General features: G+C 36.7%; 1 protein-coding gene and 1 non-coding gene across 3 annotated transcripts in view; both read right to left on the bottom strand.

The window, feature by feature from the left end:
- Positions 1 to 9,014: 9,014 nt before the first annotated feature.
- On the bottom strand, positions 9,015 to 9,116 carry LOC117722816 (U6 spliceosomal RNA). Its single transcript, XR_004608584.1, has one exon. It is a non-coding gene; the product is annotated as a U6 spliceosomal RNA (small nuclear RNA).
- A 2,252-nt stretch (positions 9,117 to 11,368) lies between these two features.
- The window catches only part of St6gal2 (ST6 beta-galactoside alpha-2,6-sialyltransferase 2), a 70,215-nt gene continuing 59,533 nt past the window's right edge, over positions 11,369 to 22,050 (bottom strand). For both annotated transcript variants that reach the window (XM_076915408.1, XM_034521762.2), the window contains one exon: positions 11,369 to 15,888. In XM_076915408.1, the coding sequence (XP_076771523.1) occupies positions 15,617 to 15,888 (272 nt within the window). In that variant the 3' untranslated portion in view covers positions 11,369 to 15,616. The remainder of the gene's footprint in view (positions 15,889 to 22,050) is intronic.

Here is a 22,050-nt window from a genome sequence, read left to right as displayed (position 1 = left end):
AAGGGACTGACTCACCTAAGGCAGTGCTGCAAAGCCATACTCAAAGTAAGAGTTAAGTGAAAGCATGCCATCTTCTACAATCCAAATACTAAGTTGCAGTTGAATAGGGTCTGGTGAAGGAAATGGTGAAGGATGTTGCCCTTCACTGTGAAACCCTAACCCTAACCCTAACCCTAACCCTAACCCTAACCCTAACCCTAACCCTAATCCTTATCCTTTCTTAATGAACATTTGGGATCACAGAGAAACTAAAAGGGGTCTATAGAATCCAGGAAGGTTTTGTTTGGTTCAACACAAAAAGGGGGGGGGGATGAATTGTTTTTTAAAAAAAATTGCATGTGACCTTCTCTATAAAAATACTATAGACCATGCTTGATATGCTGAAAAATATAGTTCCTGTGAAGAGCAGAGCCTCTTGCCCAGTGGGATGAATTGTCTATAGAACCTTTTCTATGGATTCACACAATTCTGGAAGCCTGAAATATAGCTAGGGTCAAAGGTTAGAATAGTATGGTCAAATGAGTTGCCTCCAGAATATATTTCTGTGTGTTTTCTTCCCCTTAAGGTGTATTTGTTAAATTTTGTTTTTTATTATGTCAGAGAGATTTTTAAAAGATATTATGCAAAGTCCAAGGCAGCTACAGTGAATCTATAGCTACTACTGAACTCAAATCATTGCTATAGGAAGCAAGGAGAGTTTTTGAGCTGGTTTGATGCAGAACATCCCTGTAAAGTATCTACATATGTGTAGCTATTATGTGTTTTTGAATGAAGAGTGACTCATTTGCCCAGACTGAGGAAGCTACTTAGAACACGAGAGGATTTCCAGACTATGCAACTCAACTTACTCAACAACACAAGAGATCCTTCCAACACAGAGATCCTTCTAAGTGTGGCAGCTATCCACATTCCCTCATGTTATCTAAAAGACCTGGCAAGACTGTGATGTTTTTCTGTGTTATGATTCTGTCATTTTCAGAACTTAACATTGGTTCAGTCTTCCTAAGCCTTCACTGTTTAGTGGTGGAAAATGAAGCATATTTTCAAGGCAGTTCTAGCAGCTTTGTCTTCCCTACAATCCAGGAAGGCAAGAGTTGAAGTGTTTCTGCTCCATCAGATTCTACAGCAGTTATAAACAGTCATTAAATTCCAGATTCTTCATTTCACTGGAGACTTCTATGGAGCATCAAGTTATTTTGAACCTGGTCTTCCATAGCATGTAGGTTTAAACAACTGCAGTTAACAATTTACAGCTCTGCACAGCATTCCATGCATGGTTAGCATCTCATTTCCCTTAAAATTTGGCTCTCTGTGAGGAATAATATTACACTGCTCAAATTTTATCCATCAGCATTCAAATGAAAAACAGCTACTTTAGGAGCTTTAGTGTAAGGAACACCGGCTTCCATAGACTGAAAGAACTGGTGAGTAAAAGTGTGAACACTCACCCCAGTAACTTCATGTTGGCACAGATTCACAAGTATAAGCCTATAACCATTATGCTTCTTGCTGAGAGTTTCATCAGCTCTCTCTCCTGGCACAGTGGAGCAAGTAAACCTTATGGGGCTTGCTGAGAAGTTGCTTAGAATCACACATTTGATCACAGCTTCACCCAACACTTCCCAGCTACCTTTAGAAAGCCACATTGTTTGGGTGAGGATGTTGGATAAGTAAGACAAAAGGCTTCACCTCTGTTGTACCAAGAATTGAGCAAGAGGTGATAATGACAGTAAGCTTTTTGGAGGCATCACTGCACCTTTCCAATGTCAGTTCTGCTTCTGTCCTTGAAGTACATAGTCAATATTGCACACTGGGCTGGATTGGAAGGAACAGAGCTCATCCAGGTGGCTGAGTTACATAGGATCTCATCAGCAGGTGTGCGGGAGAAATAGCCTTCTCCGGAAAAAGTTTTCAGCAAAAATGTTCTCCTTTACTGGGGGTAACTGAGAGCTATATAAACCTTAGGGAGTGAGTAGGAGTTTGGTGGAGGAGAGTGTATGTTATTAGCTGGTGCTAAGGAGGAGCTGGGAATGCTTCATTTGCATAAAGAAGAATTCCAGGTCATTGATGGACTTTTCCTAATATAGAGAGAAGTTTAACCTGTAATTTGGTCACCAGGCTACATGACTACTTCAAGGGTGGCAGAGATGGGAGTAGTAAGGCTTACTTGGGCTGGAACATGCAAGCCCAGCGCAAGGGGAAAAACAGTCCTAATCCTGCCAGTCTTAGGATGAGATTTTTGGGATTTGGACATGTAGACCTCACTCTTGACCTCACTCTTGCTCTGGATTGCCTCCTCAAGCAGGATGTATTTCCAGCTCCACATTAGTATGCCACTATAGGAACTATCTTTCCATCACTCATGTCATTTAAGTCACGTGGGATCTTTCAGGGTGGAATGCACATTTTACTCTCCTGAAAATATAGATTCCTTTTTCACAGCAGTGATATACCTCTTATAGAAGTGAGTTCTTATAGACTCCACTTCTCTCTGACATGCTCACTCACTAAATATTGCATTCTTTCATGTTATGACACATCTAGAAGGCTTTGTCAAATACTAGCATGTTAAGCTTAAACTTCTCAGCCTCCACAACTATGGTAATAAATATCTCTATCTATTTGTGGCACTGTGTCATAGTACCAGAAAACAGAAAGTAATAGTTGTTTTCTGTTATGAATATTTTACAGAAAAACACATTGGTTTATGTATGGCTACAGGCTTATAGCAGCATAAATGAGAGCCAAAAGTCAACAGTTCAACTGTCACATTATTCCCTTTCTTGGTGCATGTCCTTTGGCAAGTATCACTTTGTACTTACCCACCTGTGAAGTGCCATTGTTCCCTCCCTCACATTGAATGTGTAAGATATGTGTGAGGTCTGGAGCTCAGCTTTTGCCTGCTCAGAAAACTGTCTAGATATCCCTTATAAGGAAGCTTGCTACCTTATAGAAGCCCAGAGTGAGAGGAGCCATTCAGCAGTTAGCACTACTTGCTAGAAGTGTGAATGAGACCATCTTAAACCTGCTGTCCCAGTGACTCTAAATCTATTGTCCCTATGTCTCCCAGCAGTTAGAATGCCCATGAGAAACAAGTAGATAGATTTCCCAAACAAGCAGCAACAGTGTGAGAAAGAGCTCATCATTCCTGTTTTTCCCCATGACAGTTTACTTTGAAGCAATAAACAGTTATGATAGAGCAGGGAAGCACAAATAGACTGCAAAGCAAATAACAGCATGCTGCTCACACCACTTGTCTTGGGCTATATGTTCCCTGGGGTGTTAGTATAGATTTTGACAAGAATCACTGAAAAAGTCTTAACTCCTTCATTGGAAGCATTTAGTAACAGACCTCTTGGACGTAGGTATAAAAATTCAAGAGAGAAAAAGACATTTTGGGAACATACTGACCTGCAGTTTTTGGTCTCTTTGTTTTGTTTGTTTCTTTTTCATTTTACAAAAGAGGATTCCCGAGATGTGTTTAGAGAATCTGGGAAAGAAACCATCACTGGACAACTTCAGTTGCTTTTAAATGTTAATGAGATGAATGTACCTGAAGACATGACCATTTCGCATATATTAGTTATTTTCTACTAATTAATTAGATATATTAGACTGAAGTGATCAAAATGAAATAGAGACTAGACCACTGACAATTCATATTCACCTGGTTTTACTCAATGTTAAATAATTCACCTGCACTGTCTAAATCCATAGTCATAATAACATATTTGGTGGGAACTGTTATTATACCTGTGTTGCCAATGAGGAAAGTGAACCTCAGCCTTTATCACACTCAAAGTTCATGAAGTAGTTTGGGATGCAGGAACTGAACTCTGGCTTTCTTTTCAGCAATGGGATTGTCAGCCACTGACATAGTGATGACATTAGGAACAGAAATACTAGCAGTATGGGTTGTTAGGGATATCTGGGCCACTGAAACAACCAGCCTAATTGCACAATTTGTTTATGTGAGGGAGAGAGAGAGAGAGAGAGAGAGAGAGAGAGAGAGAGAGAGAGAATCCATTGATTTTCCAAAACAATGTGTTTTATTATTGGTCTATAATCTGTTTTAAGCTAAATTCTGTGTATGGTATAAGAAAAATAGACAAAGTTGGACTTTCTATTGATTCATTTCTTTTTATCAGTGGTTATAAAAACAATATGTGTGTATATAGACTGATCAAACTTTAAACACACAAACACACCCATACATAAACCCACACACTCATTCATATATATATATATATATATATATATATATATATATATATATATAAAATCAAAAACAGTTTTAAAAATCCATAAATTTGAAAGACAGCAAGAGGAATCAGTGCATGGTAAGGGTTAAGGGAGGATGAAAGAGAATATGAAAAATGATGTAATTACATTATAATCTCAACATTTATTAGAAAAATATTTTGGGCTAAGGAATTATAAAAAGAATAATATTTAAGAATAAAGAGTTAAATAAAAAATTAAAACAGTGTGTGTGTGTGTGCAGGAAGGTGTCTGTGTGTATTGGCCTGTGTTTATAACATTCAGATCAATATGAGACTTTCACAAAGGCATACATGTGGTTGTGAGAATCACAGTAATACATAAAAGCAATTTCAAGATGACTACTGGCATTTTATTTCCCAGTGGATTTTTATAAATGTGCATCTTGTTGGACAAAGTAGTGTTATTATGAATAGCTTTGGAGTTTCACAATTGGTGCTACAGTTTGATCAAACACCCCATGAATGGGGTTGCTTCCCAAGAGGTGAGTGAAGTGTAGAAACTGCAGAGGACACAACTTCACAATGAGCTACAAGAAGTATAGACATGGCTTCCTGGGTTTTCCTAGAGGCATCTTAGCTGTTATGACCCTTCTGGTGGCTTCTAGCCTTCTAGTTTCCCAGATCCTGCAGTGTGAAGCTGTCATTGCTGAAGAAAATAATAAAACTGTAGAGAAAGGAAGGGGACAAGGCAATACAAAATGCTACAAAGTATCCTGTCCTGTTCTTACTGAATTGGGCAATTTTTCTTAAATTGAAAGTCATTAGTTAATTTTCAAAGACATAAAAATTTTTGTTTTGGGAAATACTTGCTGGTATTTTTACTTCATATAGAGAGTGGAGTATTGGGAGGGTCTCAGGCTTCTAGGCCAGGAATATATTTGCAACCTGGAAATCAAATGCAGTCCTTTGAACAAAGGGACTAAACCAACACCTCAATAGAGATGGAGCGTATATAAACCTGGGGAGGGATGAGCTTAGTAAATCATTTTTTTAACATCCTTTTTAACATCCTGTGTCTTAACAAGGTTTTCTCCAAGATGGAAGGTTTTATTCTGGGAGGAAACAGTTCTACAACAATCAATATGATGTCTTATTGTCTTAGTTAGAGTTTCATTGCTATGAAAAGACACCAAAACTGAGAGAAGTCTTATAACGGACAACATTTAATTGGGGGATGCCTTACAGTTTCAGTCAGTTTTCATCATGGTGGAATGCATGGCATCATGCCAGCAGATTTGGTGCTGGAGAAGCCAAGAGCTCTACATCTTGATCCAAAGCCAGATTGAAGACACACATCCTTTATCAAGGCTACACCTACTTGAACATTGCCACACCTCCTAGTAGTTCCATTCCCTGGGCCAAGCAAATTCAAACCATCAAATGTATAGTTTTAGCCATATTGCTCCAATGGCAGAGCTTTTCATGGTTGAATGGTAATTACAATGTATCTATATGTGTATGTGTACATGTATGCTGACATATATTATAGATCTTACATTTTCTTCATCCATATTTTTGTTGATTTGTTATTCCATGGTTATTGTGAATAGTGAGTGCTATGGAAAGCATCAGAGTGTGCAGAGGTCCCTTTGACATACTGGTTTTATGCCCCTTGTATATATATCTGACCATTTGGTCATTCTGTTTATAAATACTTTACAAAGTCACATATTGTTTTCCACAATAGATACATTAACTTGCCTTCCAAGCAATAGTGTACAGGGCTCTATTTTTGTCTCTTTTGACAGTAGTGGTTTTATTTTCCACACTATCCATTCCACTCTGACAAAGTCTCATCTCACTGTGCTTTGGATATGCACTGTTTCATTTTAACATTGCTTAGCTGATTTATACATATCTACTGGTCAGTAGAATGTCTTTTTTTCCCTGAAATACCTATTATGAATCTTACCAATTTAAAATGTCTAACTATTTTTCTTTTCCTTTGTGGCCATTTGGATTATTGGAGTTGCTCTTATATTCTGGATACATAACACATGGGGAATCCAGGCACCAAATATTCTCTCCCACTTTGTAGTGACGTTCTCTTTCTGATTCCTCTGCAGGCATAAGAATTTTATTTAGATATTGTACTATCTGATTTTGCTTTTGTCTTCTCTATTCAATCTAATGCTTTTACATATTCTTCCCTGTACTTTATCCTAACCAATTTAGAATTTCAGTTCTCACATCATTCTTGAAATCTATCTTTATGCATGTTGAGAAAAATAAGTCTAGGTCTTTCTTCTGGATATGGCTGTTCATTTTCTGTGACACTATTTGCTTAGGAGACTATTCCCTATACATGTTTTCAGCCTTTTTCTTTGTCCATTTGTTCCATTTTAAGTCTTCTAATGAGCATTTTAGACAGGCCCATTTGGACTAATTCCTTTTGCAATATTTTAAAATTATATTGTATGTGTGTGTGTGTGTGTGTGTGTGTGTGTAATGGGTACACGCCACATGTAAATGTGAAGGTCAGAGGACAACTTACAGAAATCAGTTTTCTCTTCACATTATATAGAGTCCCAGGTACTGAACTCAGATCATACGGCATGGCAACAGATTCCTCTACCACTGAGCAATAATACTAGCCATGGATTGATTCACGTAGGAAAGAAAAATGTTGTATCTATGCAATTTACAGAAAGCCTCTGGATAATTAGAAGTTTATAAAGTTTAGATAACTATCAACTAATGACTTTTCGGACAGTTCAGTATGTCACAACTCTACTCAATTCAGACATAACTTAGATCTCATTAATTTTAATAGTAACCAGAGTCCTACTTTTTCAGATTTAGGTTTTTATGGGCTGCTGATTATGAGGGCTTGGTATCTATGCCAAGGCCCCTGAAGCCTGCTAAAAGCTCTACCTAGTTACCTAACAAATATACATTGTTGATGTTTTTGTTACTTCATTTATTATTTCTTTTTGTTATGCTGGTAACAAATCTCTGGTATTCTATATGTTAGGCAAACAGCTGACTAGTAAACTACGCTGACATTGCTAGTTTTTTAAAATATATTTCCTCATATTTTTATGAATATTTCATATTGGTACATAAACTAAAGCTTATAATATATATATGTATACACACACACACACATATATATTAAAGTAAGGTATTAAAAACATCTAAACCATGGCCACACAGACAGACTTGGGGAAATACCAGTGGGTCCCAAGACTTCTTTTATTTTTCAAAGGGCATGAATTCATAAAGGGGAATTGAAGAAAAGAGAGATGACAAGTTCAGGAAACAAATGAGAGAGAAAGAGAGTAAATAGAATATACTATGTATATACAAGTATATACATATGTACATATACTTATACATATGTATATATTTGTATATCTATAATAAATATATTATATATGATATATAATATATTATATTATACATATATAATATATACAAGGTCAGCCTTCCTGACCCTGTATTTAATTTATCTGCTTGTCCTTGCTCTCTGGGTCTACTCCCTATAACCTGTTGATGGTGTACTGTCTCAGGAATTACATACTGGGAAGAAAAGCTTGGGAAATTTTTGGTGTTTCTTAGAAACAATAATAATTTCAGAAAACCATCTTGACAACTAGGTAATTAAGATTAATTGTGTCAAAACTTTGACCTACGGTTTGTCCTGCCTCCAGAGTATTCTAGGACTGGAGCCTAGAACAACCTTCATTTAGAGAAATCAGAGAGACTTCATCCAGCAAGTAATGAGAGCAGATATAGAACCCCACTAGCTAAATATTAGGCAGAGTTCGGGGAGTCCTACATAGGAGAAGGAAGGTATAAGAGGAGTCAAATGGGTCAGAGATACCTTAAGAAAACAGCCCACAGAATCAACTGACTGAGACTCATAGGGGCTTAAAGAGATCAGAATGCCTTCAGGGGTCTGATCTTGGTCCTCTGCTTCTATGTTATGGATGAGTATCTTGGTGTTCTCATGAGATTCTTAAAGGTGGAAGCTGGGACTCTGATTTGTTGCCTGCTTGGGGGACACTTTTCCTCCTGTTGGGCTGTTTTGTTCAGCCATAAAGTGATGACATCTGCCTTACCTTATTGTAGGTTGTTTGGTTGATGTCCCTGTGAGGTGTGCTCTTTTCTGATGGGAGGTAGAGGCAGGACTGGATCTAGGGGAGAAAGGAGGTGAGAGGAAGAGGTTTGGAGGGGTAGGAAACTAAAGTCTACCTTTAGTATGTAATATATGAGGTATTATTATTATTATAAATTAGCACTCATCTTGCTGAACACCCCATGTAGGGGAAAGACACCAGTCTGCAGTGTCTGAATCAGGTGATAGAATAATGGTCCTTTATAATGAATTCTGCCTTCTGATCAGTTAGTGGATCATGTAGTCAAGTTCCTTCTCTTCACTGCCTGCGTCCAATGTGTGCAGCAGGTAGAATGAGCCTTTGCATTACCAGATCAGTGTTTTTCTACCTTCATTCTTTATGCATTTTGTCTATATCTTGATATCTTTCAAGCAACTATATTAAGTTGTGAGTCCTAGTCTTCCTATAGTGAGTGTATAGTACATACAATCTTATTCTATCTACTTGTACTGTGGTAGCCCACTCTCTACTCGTTTCCAGCCATTTTACCTATTATATTATTCTCTACCTAGATCATCTATTTTTGCTTCAACATGTAGGAGAACCAATTGGCATCTATTTCTGTGCCTGTTGTATGTACCTGTTGTATGTAACTTAACATCATTTGCTACAGAAAATGGACTCCTACTGTAATTTGAATGTTATCTTTGTGCAGGGACCATGTTAATCTCAGTATTGTTTCAAACTCCATGTAAACATTGCTAAAGTAAGCTTGAAATATAGTACTCTTTAACTTTTTTGTTAGAAAACAAGGTAAATTTTGCCTTCTCTTGGAGAGTGGATTCAAGAGAGGATATCAGTATAATTTAGAGAAATAATAATATGGTTAACCAACTTCTTGGAGTCATTTTAAAGTATTTATCATAGCCTGATTCTTGGATCCAGAAAACAGTGTAGAATAGTCTAGACCAAGAAAAACACAGGCAAACCTTTATTAGAACACAGACTGAAAGCTCAGACAAGAAGTGGCTCTCCAAAGGTAATGGGGTGCTCTACACACACACACGCACACACACACACACACACACACACACACACACAAACACACAAATGCTGACAGTTTCAATCCAAGTTTCTAAGTTTTCTCATGCATTCATACTTAGAGACTTATAGTTCTGAATAGCCAATATGTGGGGTCAAGTGTAAGAAACTATAGGTCAGCTTTGGCTGTCAGGTAAGTCCCATTTTCAGGAGGCTGATTTCACTGCTCTCTAGGTGAATAGGGCGATTGTTTATAGGGATATAACATCTGTGTCTATATATGGATTTGTTGTTGAAAACAGCAAGTATGATCCCTGTAGGACCGCTTTCAGTGGCAGTTCTACTTGGTAGTGCTTCTCAACCACCTCATCAACTACCATCTTCTCTCCCTGTACTGAACCCAGATATTCTGTGGACTTCATTGGGGAAATATCTATCTCCAGGTTCTTCTAGAACCTATGGCTCTCCCTTCCTGGATTTGTAATCTCTTCACGATTATCTTTATAACATACAATGGCAAAATGTGTTATTTTAATCTTTGGTTATTGTGTTTTCCTCTACCCTTGAGATGAAAATGAAGCCAGTTAAGAAAAAAAGTACTACATTTTTCAATATCATTGATTTCTGCTATACCTTGATTTTTCTGATATGTAAAACTATCTAAGCAGGAACATCAATATTTAAGTTAGCATGACTTGTTTCCTGAGTACAGTAGAATTCAGCTGGGGTGGGGGGAACTATGGAATATCAGTCAATGGTGTCCTTCTGGCAGCTACACTTCATGGCAGCATTGGGCTATGGCAATGAGAGATCAGCTTCTTATAACAAAGTAAGATATGTACTTGCCTAGTATATATAGTTCAGTTCTGTGCCAGAGCTCTGGAAACCCAGAGGTCTTGAAAAGTCTGACTATCCATAAATTTAAAAGCACAACTTTTCCTAATATACAAAGTATATTTGCTTAAATATGGGGATATGTTCTCAAAAATATATCACTAGGCAGTTTCCAAATTATTCGAGTATTAGTTTCAGACTTAAGAAAACCTAAAATGTACAACCCACTACACAGTGACTATATAGTATAAAGAGTTGAATATACAGTCTTTGAACTGATTGAAATGTCATTGTGCAGAATTAGTAATTTTTGTAAAAATCTATCTTTGGTTTGCTGGACAGTAGGACTACCAAGAATTATGGCAGCCTCTCAGGGAGGGGCTGCCTTAAAAGACTGGTATTCTAGATGTCAACATACACTCTTGGCATGTAGCAGCAACCTTCGACCCCAATCCTACTCTCCACAGCATAGAACACCAGTTTTAAGTATCTGGAAGTAAACTGCCATTTTGTGATCCTCAAATTACAAATGACCAATGGTGCAAAAAGAGAGAATTTCTCCAAGCCATCCCAGAGGAACCTATGCTTCCTAAGCTCCCCAAACTGTCCACATCTGCCTTCATATTCAACCCTTACACCTTCTCTGATTTGAGGACTCTTTCACATTGTGATCAATAAACTACAAATGACCCAGAATGACATTAAAGGACCTAATTAGCTGATTTTTTTTCTTTCCATTGTAGTAGGTGTGAAGACTTATGCTGGTTTGACATCACAATAGGTGTGATTTAAAGCCTGGTAAATAAGAAGAGTAATAAAATTAATCACAACACAACAGTTGGTTCTAAAGCCAATATTAAGATATATTAGCCCAAATTCTGTACTTTTCACTTGATTTTCACTAATGCCATTTTTCTCCATTTGACAATTAACCAGAAAGAAAATATGATCTGAAAATAAGCTGCTTCTGATTTTTGACTAAGGTCGATCCCTGATAACTCTCTGGATGCCTGAGTTCACTCATGTTTCTCCTCCACTTCCAGGCCGAGTGTGCTACAATGCCTTAATTGTCTTCAGAAGGGTTGCATGGCTGCACAATTATTTCCATGTTCAATGTTTCCAGATTAAAACAGAGACACTTCTAGATAAATGAAAACATGTTTTATTTACAAGTCTGTACACTGTTTACACATAAAAATATACAAAAACAAAATACAAAATATTCAAGTGTTAAAATGTGTACAAACACTTTTAAAATGCGCTTCTTGGAAAACCTCAAGCCATTAATTAGTTTGAAGAGAACACATTTTGTTTTAAAAATTACCATACAAAAAAATTCCCAAAGCCTTTAAAAAATTTCACTGGTATCCAGTGGAAAGATTCTATACGTATTCATCTAGAGCATAACAGGGTGTGTGTTGTAAACTTAGGTTTTAATGCTACTGTTGCACTTGTTGTTGTTGAAATCTATTTTCCAGAGAATCAACAAATGTTTCTTCCTTTAATCTTATAAAAGCCATGGGCAATCAACAAACTCTTCAATATTCAGAGCTATATCATGCTTCTGACTAAATACTATAATACAGTAATGGTACTGTGAATGGTACCTTTAAATATTTTGGTTATTGTTTGGTTAATGTGGCCAAGATATGTAGAATATGAGTGTGCCTGTAGTGAGGGTAGAAGACTGACTTATTTTTAGCAGAAGGACATAAAATATTTGCTTCCTTCTCTTAAAAATATTAGTGTTTTAATAACTAAAATAAAATTTATTGTAAAGCTCTCATTATAAAGATGAATGAAAAAGATAATAAAATCAACCATGTGTGTAGATAAGTATATATACAATTATATAACTATCTACATGCACACTTTTATGTTAAGAATAAGAACTCTATCAGCAGTCTTAATTCTTAAATGTCACTACCCTAATCTTCTAGAGAATATTCTGTTTCTTTGATTATTGAAGACTCCATTCATTTAACAAAACAGGAACTAGAATTTGCATTTTAATTTCTTGAGCTGCTAGAGGAATGTTGCACACTCACCAAGTATCTAAACATACCAAGTGATAGAAATATGAAAAAAAATCTCACAATGGAAATGTCCCAATATAAAAAATGGGCTGAAATACAAGCATAGTTTACCTAACTCATTTATGTCTAAACAGAGCTGCCTTGATCAGTCATAGCCATGGGGTAACATTTGACTATCAGAATGTCAAACATAAATGGACAGTGTGATGGAGCAGGTCTGGAGACTATTTTATATGTATTCTAAAAAAATCTGGTGAACCTTAATCAAGTTGCTGATACATACCAAATTCTTTTATCATACCATATCTTATGGGAGACTAATTCCACTTGATGTACCCAAATAATGTTCAATCAATTCAGACTATATGTATATGGTCAGCTGGCAACACAAGTGGAACTATGTTCCAGCAGATATATTGGTTTATAAACATAACAGAGTACACCAGGCTCTTTGACATTCGAGTGTAAAAACCATTAATGACCACCTCAGCACTACTTTTGTTCAGATAATATGGCTCTAATAACAGAGAACTACTGGAAAGTCCAGGTTGACTAAGGGACCAAGAAGTCAAGACACAAGCAAAGTACCATTTATAAATCAAAACACCTTGAGCTCAGAGACCAGGTAGACAGAGACACAGTGATTCAGATGTACTCAAGCCCAAATTTGCCCATTAAAGCACATCTTATATGCTTACATGCAACTTGTGTTGATCACCACTTGTCCTTCCAGAATCTGCAACAGAGGATGTGGTTGGCTTACTCAGCCATGTGAGCTTATTATTGCACAGAGTCAGAGAGTCTTGAAGTGGATGATTTGTCATTTTTGGACAACGCTAGTGTCTTTGTAATAAGAACAATAATAATAACAAGAAATAGTGATGTTTTCTCAAAACACAAAGGACTATGACATCTGTTAGTTTTCAGGGAACAAGCAGCACCGGGTAGCTTCTGGTGGCACCATGAAAATCCAACCAGAGTCCTTTCACAGAAGAGGCCAGACAGTTCTGGAAGAGCCAGAGCCAGAGTCAGAAGGAAATGATGTGGGAGGGTGGTCAATGTTGCTATTCCACAAGTACTGTTGGTTCATCTAAGGATAGTAAATGTGGTGTTGAAGTATTTAATCAATGTCTGGCAAAATATTGCTAGTTGGGACCTATTTCATTAACACAAGAAGCAGCCATCATATTAGCCAGCATTGTGCAAGCATTATTGCGAGCATCTGCTATTTAAACTTTTAAATACAAGAGTGCCTAGCCAACAGCATATTAATATGTACACCATATTTTCTGAATATTTAACAGACTCTGATTCCCACAAGTCTTTAGGGCCATAATAAACTCAAAAAGATTAATTAAATTTTCTTTATGCTCTTCAGTCTCCTTGTAACCCTTGTAAAACTGAGAGAAGCCTTTTAAAAGTACATGTGCAGAAACAGAATAATATTTAACAACCTTTGATGTATTTTGTGGAGCTTTTGAATTTAAATATTTACACTGACCTCAATAAGTTATTCTCTAACCAAATTCTCAGGCCACCAAAGGATATTGTCATAGATAATAAGTATGCCTGTAAGTGAATCCCCTTCAGGACTCTAAAAAAACTTACTGGTTATGATCATTTAAAATTTCAAAAGCTGGAAGAAAGCTCCAAGGACCACAGAAGAAAATGCTCATCCTACATGAGCGGTATCTCTGATAGAGTTACAGAGATGATTAGACATGGCAGCATGGTGACAAGGCCGAGCTTTCATGAGATTACATGGTTGGACCAGGCTGAGTAGATGATACTCAGTCACTCAGAATGGGCTGTCATAACTGAAAGCTCAACTTCTCTCACTTCCTGCTGTAGCAAGCCACTGAGGATATCTGCAGTCCCACTTGAACTCTGCAGGGGGCAATACCCAAACAGAAACTGGTAGTCTCTGAAAACCTGCTTCCTCAGGAAGTAATCATTAGAGCATTCCAGAACAAACTCATAATGAAACATTTTTTCCTACAATACTTTGATAGCCACACATTTTGCAAGAAAGCAGGGTGGTACATTTAATTAAACTGATGTCATTTTCAAAAAAATCCTAACTGAGCTGCTTTGATTTGATATTCCTGTTTAGTTATGGAATCCTAAAGTGCCTCTCTTCCACTATCTTTTTAGAAACACAAACAAGAAGCACACAAAAAAGATGTTAATAACAGGAGGCTTGTTTAAAAATCTGAACACAGCTACACACTGGGAAGAACACTTTCTCCTGCCTGTGCATCTGTCACACATAGATTCACTTTGTTAAAGAGCAATTCTGTGGCTCCATCACATTCTTAACAAAAAAACATACCGGCAAAACAACGGTGGATTCCTAGCTGTTTAGGCAACATTCAGAGCAGGAGGGTCAAGTTTCTAATAGTTGAGAAAAGCCTACAAGAGCTTCCTATAGAACTGACAGGGAAGTGTGCATCCTATGCAGCTCAGAGTGCATGCTTAAAAGCCATTCTTTATAGCTTGAAAGGAACAAAGGTGTCTCATGGTCGACCTGCAGGGATGCACTTACTGCTCAGCATGTCACTGCATATGTGAGAGCTACAGAGTGATCTGAATACCAGGAATATAAAGTTGACAAGCCAGGGTAGGGACATGACCAGTCATGACCCTGCACAGACCACCTGTACTGCCATCTGTGTGCTAAGTGTTGCTGGCCAGGTACAGTATGCTGCAGGCAGACAATGCTGCTGTTCTTTGCTGCTAGAAGTTTCGTTTGACATCTTAGATTGCTTGATATGGATGACTTTTACTTTTGTAAGTGTGGCTTGGTTCTCAGTTGTAACATTCAGAGATCACTGGGAAGCAAAGCTGTGAAGCTCTTGTTGAAAATCATGTATGTGCCTGACAGGATATATGGAGAAATGTCAAACACATCTGATTGAGAATTCAGACATTCATCATAGATTCCAGGATGCTTAATGAGATATGGAGGTATAAGTGATTGCTAGCTATAGGACCTCAACTTGGATATTTCTAGATGGAAACTGTATCATCAGTAGTATCATTCCAACATGTGGCTAGAACCAACTGTGATAAAGTGTCTCTGCTATAGAGGTTAACATGTTTAGAGGTATCATGCCCATGAGTAAAAATCTGTTTTCTGTGTATTTTGATTTGGCTTCTTTCTAGGTGGTTTTAAAATTCCATTTCTATATTCATAGCAGTAATAGTTACCCAAAGGCTTAGACTAGAAAGAATTCTCATGGCCACTAAGTTACAGTTAAAGACAATACATTGTCTTAAATCTGTCTTCAAGTATTTTTTTTGTGTGACTTTGAGGACAACAGTAGTACCTTATTGCACATCAGTTCCCAAGAGTTCCATTTTAAGAGTGTGTGTTGTTGGGGCTGGTTACTGGGCACCGCAGTGTACGGAAGCCTGGCAGGACCACCTTGCCCTTGTGATGCAAATCTGCCTGGGTGCCTGTGTTAAGGCGCTGCACCAGTAGCTTTTCATAGAGCAGTGGGTGGTAGGCCCCCAAGGTGCAGGCTGCATCGTAGTACAGCTCATGGTAGTGGCAAAGCTCTGTCTGCCGGACAGATGGGATGTACTCATACACGTGTACCTCTTTGCACATGGACATCATGATGAGGATTCCTGGCAAGGAAGGAAATGAAAATACAGTAAGTAACTCTAAGAGAGGGTAGATCTTTTTTTGTTGTTTTATTAGCTTTTATTTATTTACTTATTTATTTTGGTCCTGGAGTTGTGGTGACTAAATGACTGTGATGAGATACATATACTTTACATTTGCAGTGTTACAGCTTCTATTATGAAGAGCGGCTAATGGACAAATGACTACATAAAGATATAATACTGCATGTATCCACTCACCTGTTCAGTTATTACCGCAGACCTAAAACTGACACACAAAGATAAAACTGAATATAGGGGGATCTTGCTCCAATGTGTGACTTATAATGTCCAGTTCACTCTTTTATGTTACAGTAGGTTGCTATGCAGATAACAAATAGCATAAACATCTGATTATGAAAGTGTATTAGAAACTGAATATAAACTATTCTTCAGATGGCTCTAAAATAGGACCTTACAGTGAAACAGCTCTATACAATGGTCCTAAGATGTAGACTGTAAGGTTTATATTAAGAAAGTTGTTTGCCAATTGTATCTGATGGCATATATTTATAGTTTGGGCTACTTTCGAAGAAGAGGACTGCTTGGGCCCAGGATTTTGAGACAAACTTGTATAATACAGGAGTATAGTGAGTGATAAAACAGACTGGGTTACAACAATGATAAGTAAGTTATAATTCTCATGAAAGCTGTCATTACTGATGCTGTTTCCAATGGACAGCTACAAAATCCTAAATTATATGATGTTGTTGGTCTTCATTCAGGCTAGCTTTTCTTTTCTTTTCTTTTCTTTTCTTTTCTTTTCTTTTCTTTTCTTTTCTTTTCTTTTCTTTTCTTTTTCTTTTCACACACCAACATCATGACGTTTCTGAGATAGGCCCTCAAAATGTAATGAAGATTAACCTTGAACTTCAGCTGCACCAGCTACTGAAATTCTGGAATTAAAAGTATGTAAATCTTTGTCTGGTAAACTTGAACTTTAAAACAAGTATATTTAACCCATTATCTGAAAGTGATATCATTACTTATGAACAAAATATAAAGTCATGTTATTTCTGTTACATCTAATTTGTTCTTCAGACTGTCATATTTTCCAAAAAATTAATCAAATATAGACCACAGAAATTTAAGACCAAGTCTAAAAGTAGCCTCAGGGGAAGTCTGGGTTTATTTCCACCACCAGAAAACAAAAGTAATCCGAAATAAAAAAAAAAAAAAAATCTGTACAAGCACAGCTTAAAAAAAGTAAGAAAGGAATCTGCTTTTGTCAAGAGGGATCTAGAAATTGCTGCTGAAATGGTTTCCTTATAGGTAAGGTGTAGAGGGACAAGACAGCTATCCACTCACAGATAATTAAATCCTTTGTTCCTTGTCAAATGGGCACCTCTCTGCTTTGTCCAATTTCTGCAGGTGAATTCTTCCCATCTCCCAAATCTATAGCATTGGAATGGCGTGTGTTCTCTAAATCTAGCTGTGATTTTACTTCTGCATCAGTTACTTTCTACTTGCAACCCAGTCATTCACATGTTGTGCTAGAATGTTTTCTCATTAGTGATTAACACTCAACCAGAACTTCATATTCTAGGATTTCTTATTTATGGATTTGACTAGAAATCTTCAGAAAAAAAAAGTCTGTATTGAACATATACACACCTATTTTCCTATTTTCTTATTATTTCCTACAAGATATAATACAAGGCCTCATTGTATTAGTAGTTATAAGACATCTAGAAATAATTAAAATATATGGGAAGAATTATAGATTTCATGCAAATAATATACTATTTTATATCCAGGACTTGAATTCCTGTGCTTTGGTATCCAGGGTATCCTGTGAACTCTTCCACAGATATTGAGGGACATTCTTGCTGAGGCTTCCATAATTTCATTCATATTAGGGCATCTTATAACCCATCAGCTAGTCACCATACCATGGGTCTTTTAAATTTTGTGTGTGTGTGTGTGTGTGTGTGTGTGTGTGTGTGTGTGTGTGTGTGTATACATTTGAGTGCAGGTGTTTTATAGATTAGGAGTATTGAATTCCCTAGAGCTGAAGTTACATGTGGTTGTAAGCCTCCAGTTGTGAGTGCTAGGAATCAAAGTTTGGTCCTTTGAAAGAGCCGTTCATGTTCTTAACCACTAAGCTATTTCTCTAGCTCCACATATTTTGTTTTAAACCAGATACCTTCTTTTGGAAAATATGATTATGATGGATTAATATAGAATGATGCTGAGCCCATATCAACTTGTATACTAATATAGCTGGAGTGAGTAACAGATACATCTGGAAGCTAGTTTAAGATACAAATCTTTGTCAAGGAACAAGGAAGACAACAAACACAAATAGTCAAAGAACAAGCAAGGTAATAAACAAAGTCCTGTGATCACTGTTTCTAAGGGCTTCTCAGGATAACCAAATTATCTGAGCCTACTTTCCTGTCCTAGCCCAAAGTCATTTTCATGTCTGAAGCCTACTTCTTTGTTCTAGCCTAAGATTTAGATTCCTGGCTGAAATTACTTCTTTGTTCTAGCCTAAAATTTAGATTACTGCATGAAATTACTTCTTTGTTGTAGCCTTATGTCAGATTCCTGCCAAGCAGCCCATTTCCTTGTCCTTGGCTAGTGTCATATTCCTGCCAAGCAGCCCCAAAAGCTCTCTGCCTCTCTCCCTTTTTTATTTCATACAAGACTGAGAAAAATAAACAAATAAATATTTTAAAAATGATACAAATCTTTGAAAAATTGCTGTGAAGGGTCTCTGAGTTCTTCTGGTTAAAAGGAAACACTCTGTTGGCAGCTAGACAAGAATCCATTCAGGATAGAATGACTATAGGCATTTTCTGTAGACATTCCTGCTGTACTTTTGATCAGAAACAGATTAAACAAACTACTTTTAATAGCTAGTATTCTGAAGAAAAATCATTCTTTTTGCTAGTTGGCTGCTACACTTAAATTCTTATCTCCATTAAATTTGGAGTATATATTTTGCTCTCAGCAAAAGCAAAAACTTATATTTTTAATATAGTAAGTTGTACAGTTTTAGTATTTTCTCATAGAAACTCTTTATATCTTAAAGTAACTTTGAGATCCACAGAAACAAACAAACAAAAAACAAAACAACTGGTCAGTTTGTTCAAAACTGCCAAATTAAAGATAGATGGAGGATATGTCAATGTGGATATCTGTCCTGAGTTACCTGTACAATCCCTTCTGAATTCTGCCTGTCAGACAGAAATTTAACAAAAAACTTTTCTATATCATTCTGCATTCTCATGTGAGCTTGTGGCTTTCTGGGGCTATTATCATACCCCAGAGTGTCCTAAAATTCAAGTAATTACCAGTCTTTCCAGTGTGTGTGTGTGTGTGTGTGTGTGTGTGTGTGTGTGTGTGTGTATGTAGCAGTCAGTTGAACTATGGATACTGTAACTAATGTGGAAGTACCTTCAAGGAGAAAGATATAACTAACAGTACACCAGATACATGTGAAAGGAGGGCTGGGAGACTTAATGTCTGGAAGAAAAAGATTATTTCTTAACACCTTAATAGTGTAGTCTTCTGGCAATCATCACAGACTTTTTATTTTTATTCTGTCTTTTTCTTTTCTTTTTTTTTCAGTCTTTTAACTTTTTAAGGGCATTGTTAATACCTAAACTTAGATTCCAGATTTGATCATAAAATAAATACCGAAAATAATTATAACATGTTTAAACTCATACACCAACTCCCTAAATTACTAGTACACAGTACTAGTACAGAGCAACAAGCAAAAACCAGAAGAATATACTTCTTTGTACTTTGCAGAATGAATGAGTGAAATATCAGTGATGGAAGACAGCTCTACATAGGTCAAAGAATATGTGTTGGGACCGGGCATTGGATATAAGGACTGAAGAGAACCAGGACAGAACTGAAGAACAAAGTCTTTGCAGTGCTATTGGAGACTACTTCAGTTAATATTCAAATGTGTAAGGGCAGGTAGCATGCAAATCATTAGAGCTTCACAAAAATGCCTTTAAACAAACTAAAGAACTCATATTTACATGTAAAGGTGGGGTTAAGCCCATTTGTAAGATGACTTGGAAAAGTTTCCCAATATTATACTGAGAAAAATATTTGATTTGCAACTGAGAACCTCTTGGTAGTGCTGGGACTACTTAAGCATCTACAAATGATGTCAGAATAATAGCACTGGGTTACTTTGACCTCTGACTTATTAGAGTAAGTTACTTTGTCACTCACACAACTCTATAGCTGATGATTCAAAAGAAAACACAAAAGGCTCCATATTACAGCAAAGAATACAAATATAAAGAATATAAAAGAAAAACTCAAAGTAATGGAGACACAGCTTCTGTCACTTCACACAGGATGATCTTCACTCTCCCAGCACTCTCCCTGCGGGAGACTGAAGGCATCCCCTTGAAATTCCTCTGTTGCGATACTCATTCTCGGTTTTTTGATGGTGACAGAGTGATTAGGTTAGTATATTATAAAGACTGAGTCTTCCTTAATGGCAGCAGTGCCTTTTAATACACAGCAAAAAAAGAGGATCTATCCCTATTATCATGTGCATACAGAATAGGAAGGCAGGCAGGAAGTCTTTACCAGGAAATTGACCAGCAGAACCTTGATCTTGCACTTTTGACTTTCAGAACTATGGCAGAGACACTTCCTGTTGCCTAGGGAACAGACACTATGCTATTTCTGTTACAACAAGTTGAATTGAAAGAGGTAGTGCTGCATCTGGAATGCTAAGTAGGGAAGCATGTTGGTGCTTGGCATTTAGGGATTTGTTGTGAGTGGGTCACCACAGGTTTCTGCTTGACATGTTCCAAAATTTCAAACTCACCAAAAGAAAGCAAGTGTTACCCATGACAGCACAGGGTCACAAGCTCAGTGGGTAACACTCTTCCCAAGTTCCTAGGCTGCAGTTAAAAATAATCAAGCACAGTTTTTGAGTACAAATAACATAGACATTAAATTCAAATATCACTCTGTAACCATTTCCTTACACTGGACTGACATTGGAAATTACTATTTGATTATGCTAAAAATGTTATTCATTTTATTTTTTTCTGTTTTTTTTCTGATAATAAGATGAATGTAAAAATAATTGAAGAGTACAACAAAACAACCACAACAAGATCAGAATCCAAGTTCCTTAGTTTGGCTAGTATTAAACAATTCTGAAGCTACTAACTTCTTTAAATTACTTAAAGAATGTTCCTATTAAATAATTTTGTTTACCAACTCCCAAACATTAGCTTCCTTTATCACTCACAGAAGTCATCATGGTTTCAACTTGAAGCTGAAATTTTCAAAGACAAGTATCTAAATGTTTTGTATATATTTCCAAAGTTAATCAAATGAACATGTGGCCAGCTGCTTGAAATCTTAAAAAAAAAAATTCAACTCATGATTTTATTTATACAGCCAAGTTTATTTTTCAGATAACTCCTTCTGAGTGATTTAGCTGAACCAAAAATATTAGTATATTGTAGGAAGTTATAACTCAACTGGCACTCATTTGCCAAACTGTATGGTTTTTAATATTGTATATAGCAATGAAATTATCAAACCAATTAAAAAGCATTGTAATCAGTCTTAATAAATGGCATGTCATGTGACTCAGCATGATAAGCAGATGGGTAGGTATTGGCTTTGAAAGCTGAACCAAATGCAAAGTCAACAAACATTTTATTTGTATTATATCAAGCTCTGAAAGAATTAGGTGCTATCCATAAAGCTTCATGGGCATGATACATTACACATGATTCACTATAAAAATGAGACAGATTCATGGGCATGCATAAATACATGTGACACACTATGGGAGTCAAAAGTGTGATGGCCATGCATATGCACATAATAAATTGTAGGAGAGTCATGCAGCCCTGTGGGCATGCATGCATGCCCATTGTAGAATGAACTCAGGTAACCACTTAGCATAAAGCAGAATTTGATTCAACAAAAATTATGCTGCATTCACTTGGCAAACTATTTAACATAGGCAAACTCTTGTTATAAGCATCTTTTCAAATAGGAAAATGAGCTATTGGTATAAAACAGCAAAATGATAAATAACAGCAAAAAATCAGTTTAAGTCACTTTTAATTAACACTTATCCATGTAAGTCATTAGGAATTTCTGATTATGACCAATACA

This window comes from Arvicanthis niloticus, chromosome 17 (genome assembly GCF_011762505.2).
Source record: "Arvicanthis niloticus isolate mArvNil1 chromosome 17, mArvNil1.pat.X, whole genome shotgun sequence".
NCBI classification, from domain to species: Eukaryota; Metazoa; Chordata; class Mammalia; order Rodentia; family Muridae; genus Arvicanthis; species Arvicanthis niloticus.
Note: the sequence above shows the minus strand (reverse complement) of the source record. Positions and strands in the feature narration are given on the sequence as shown.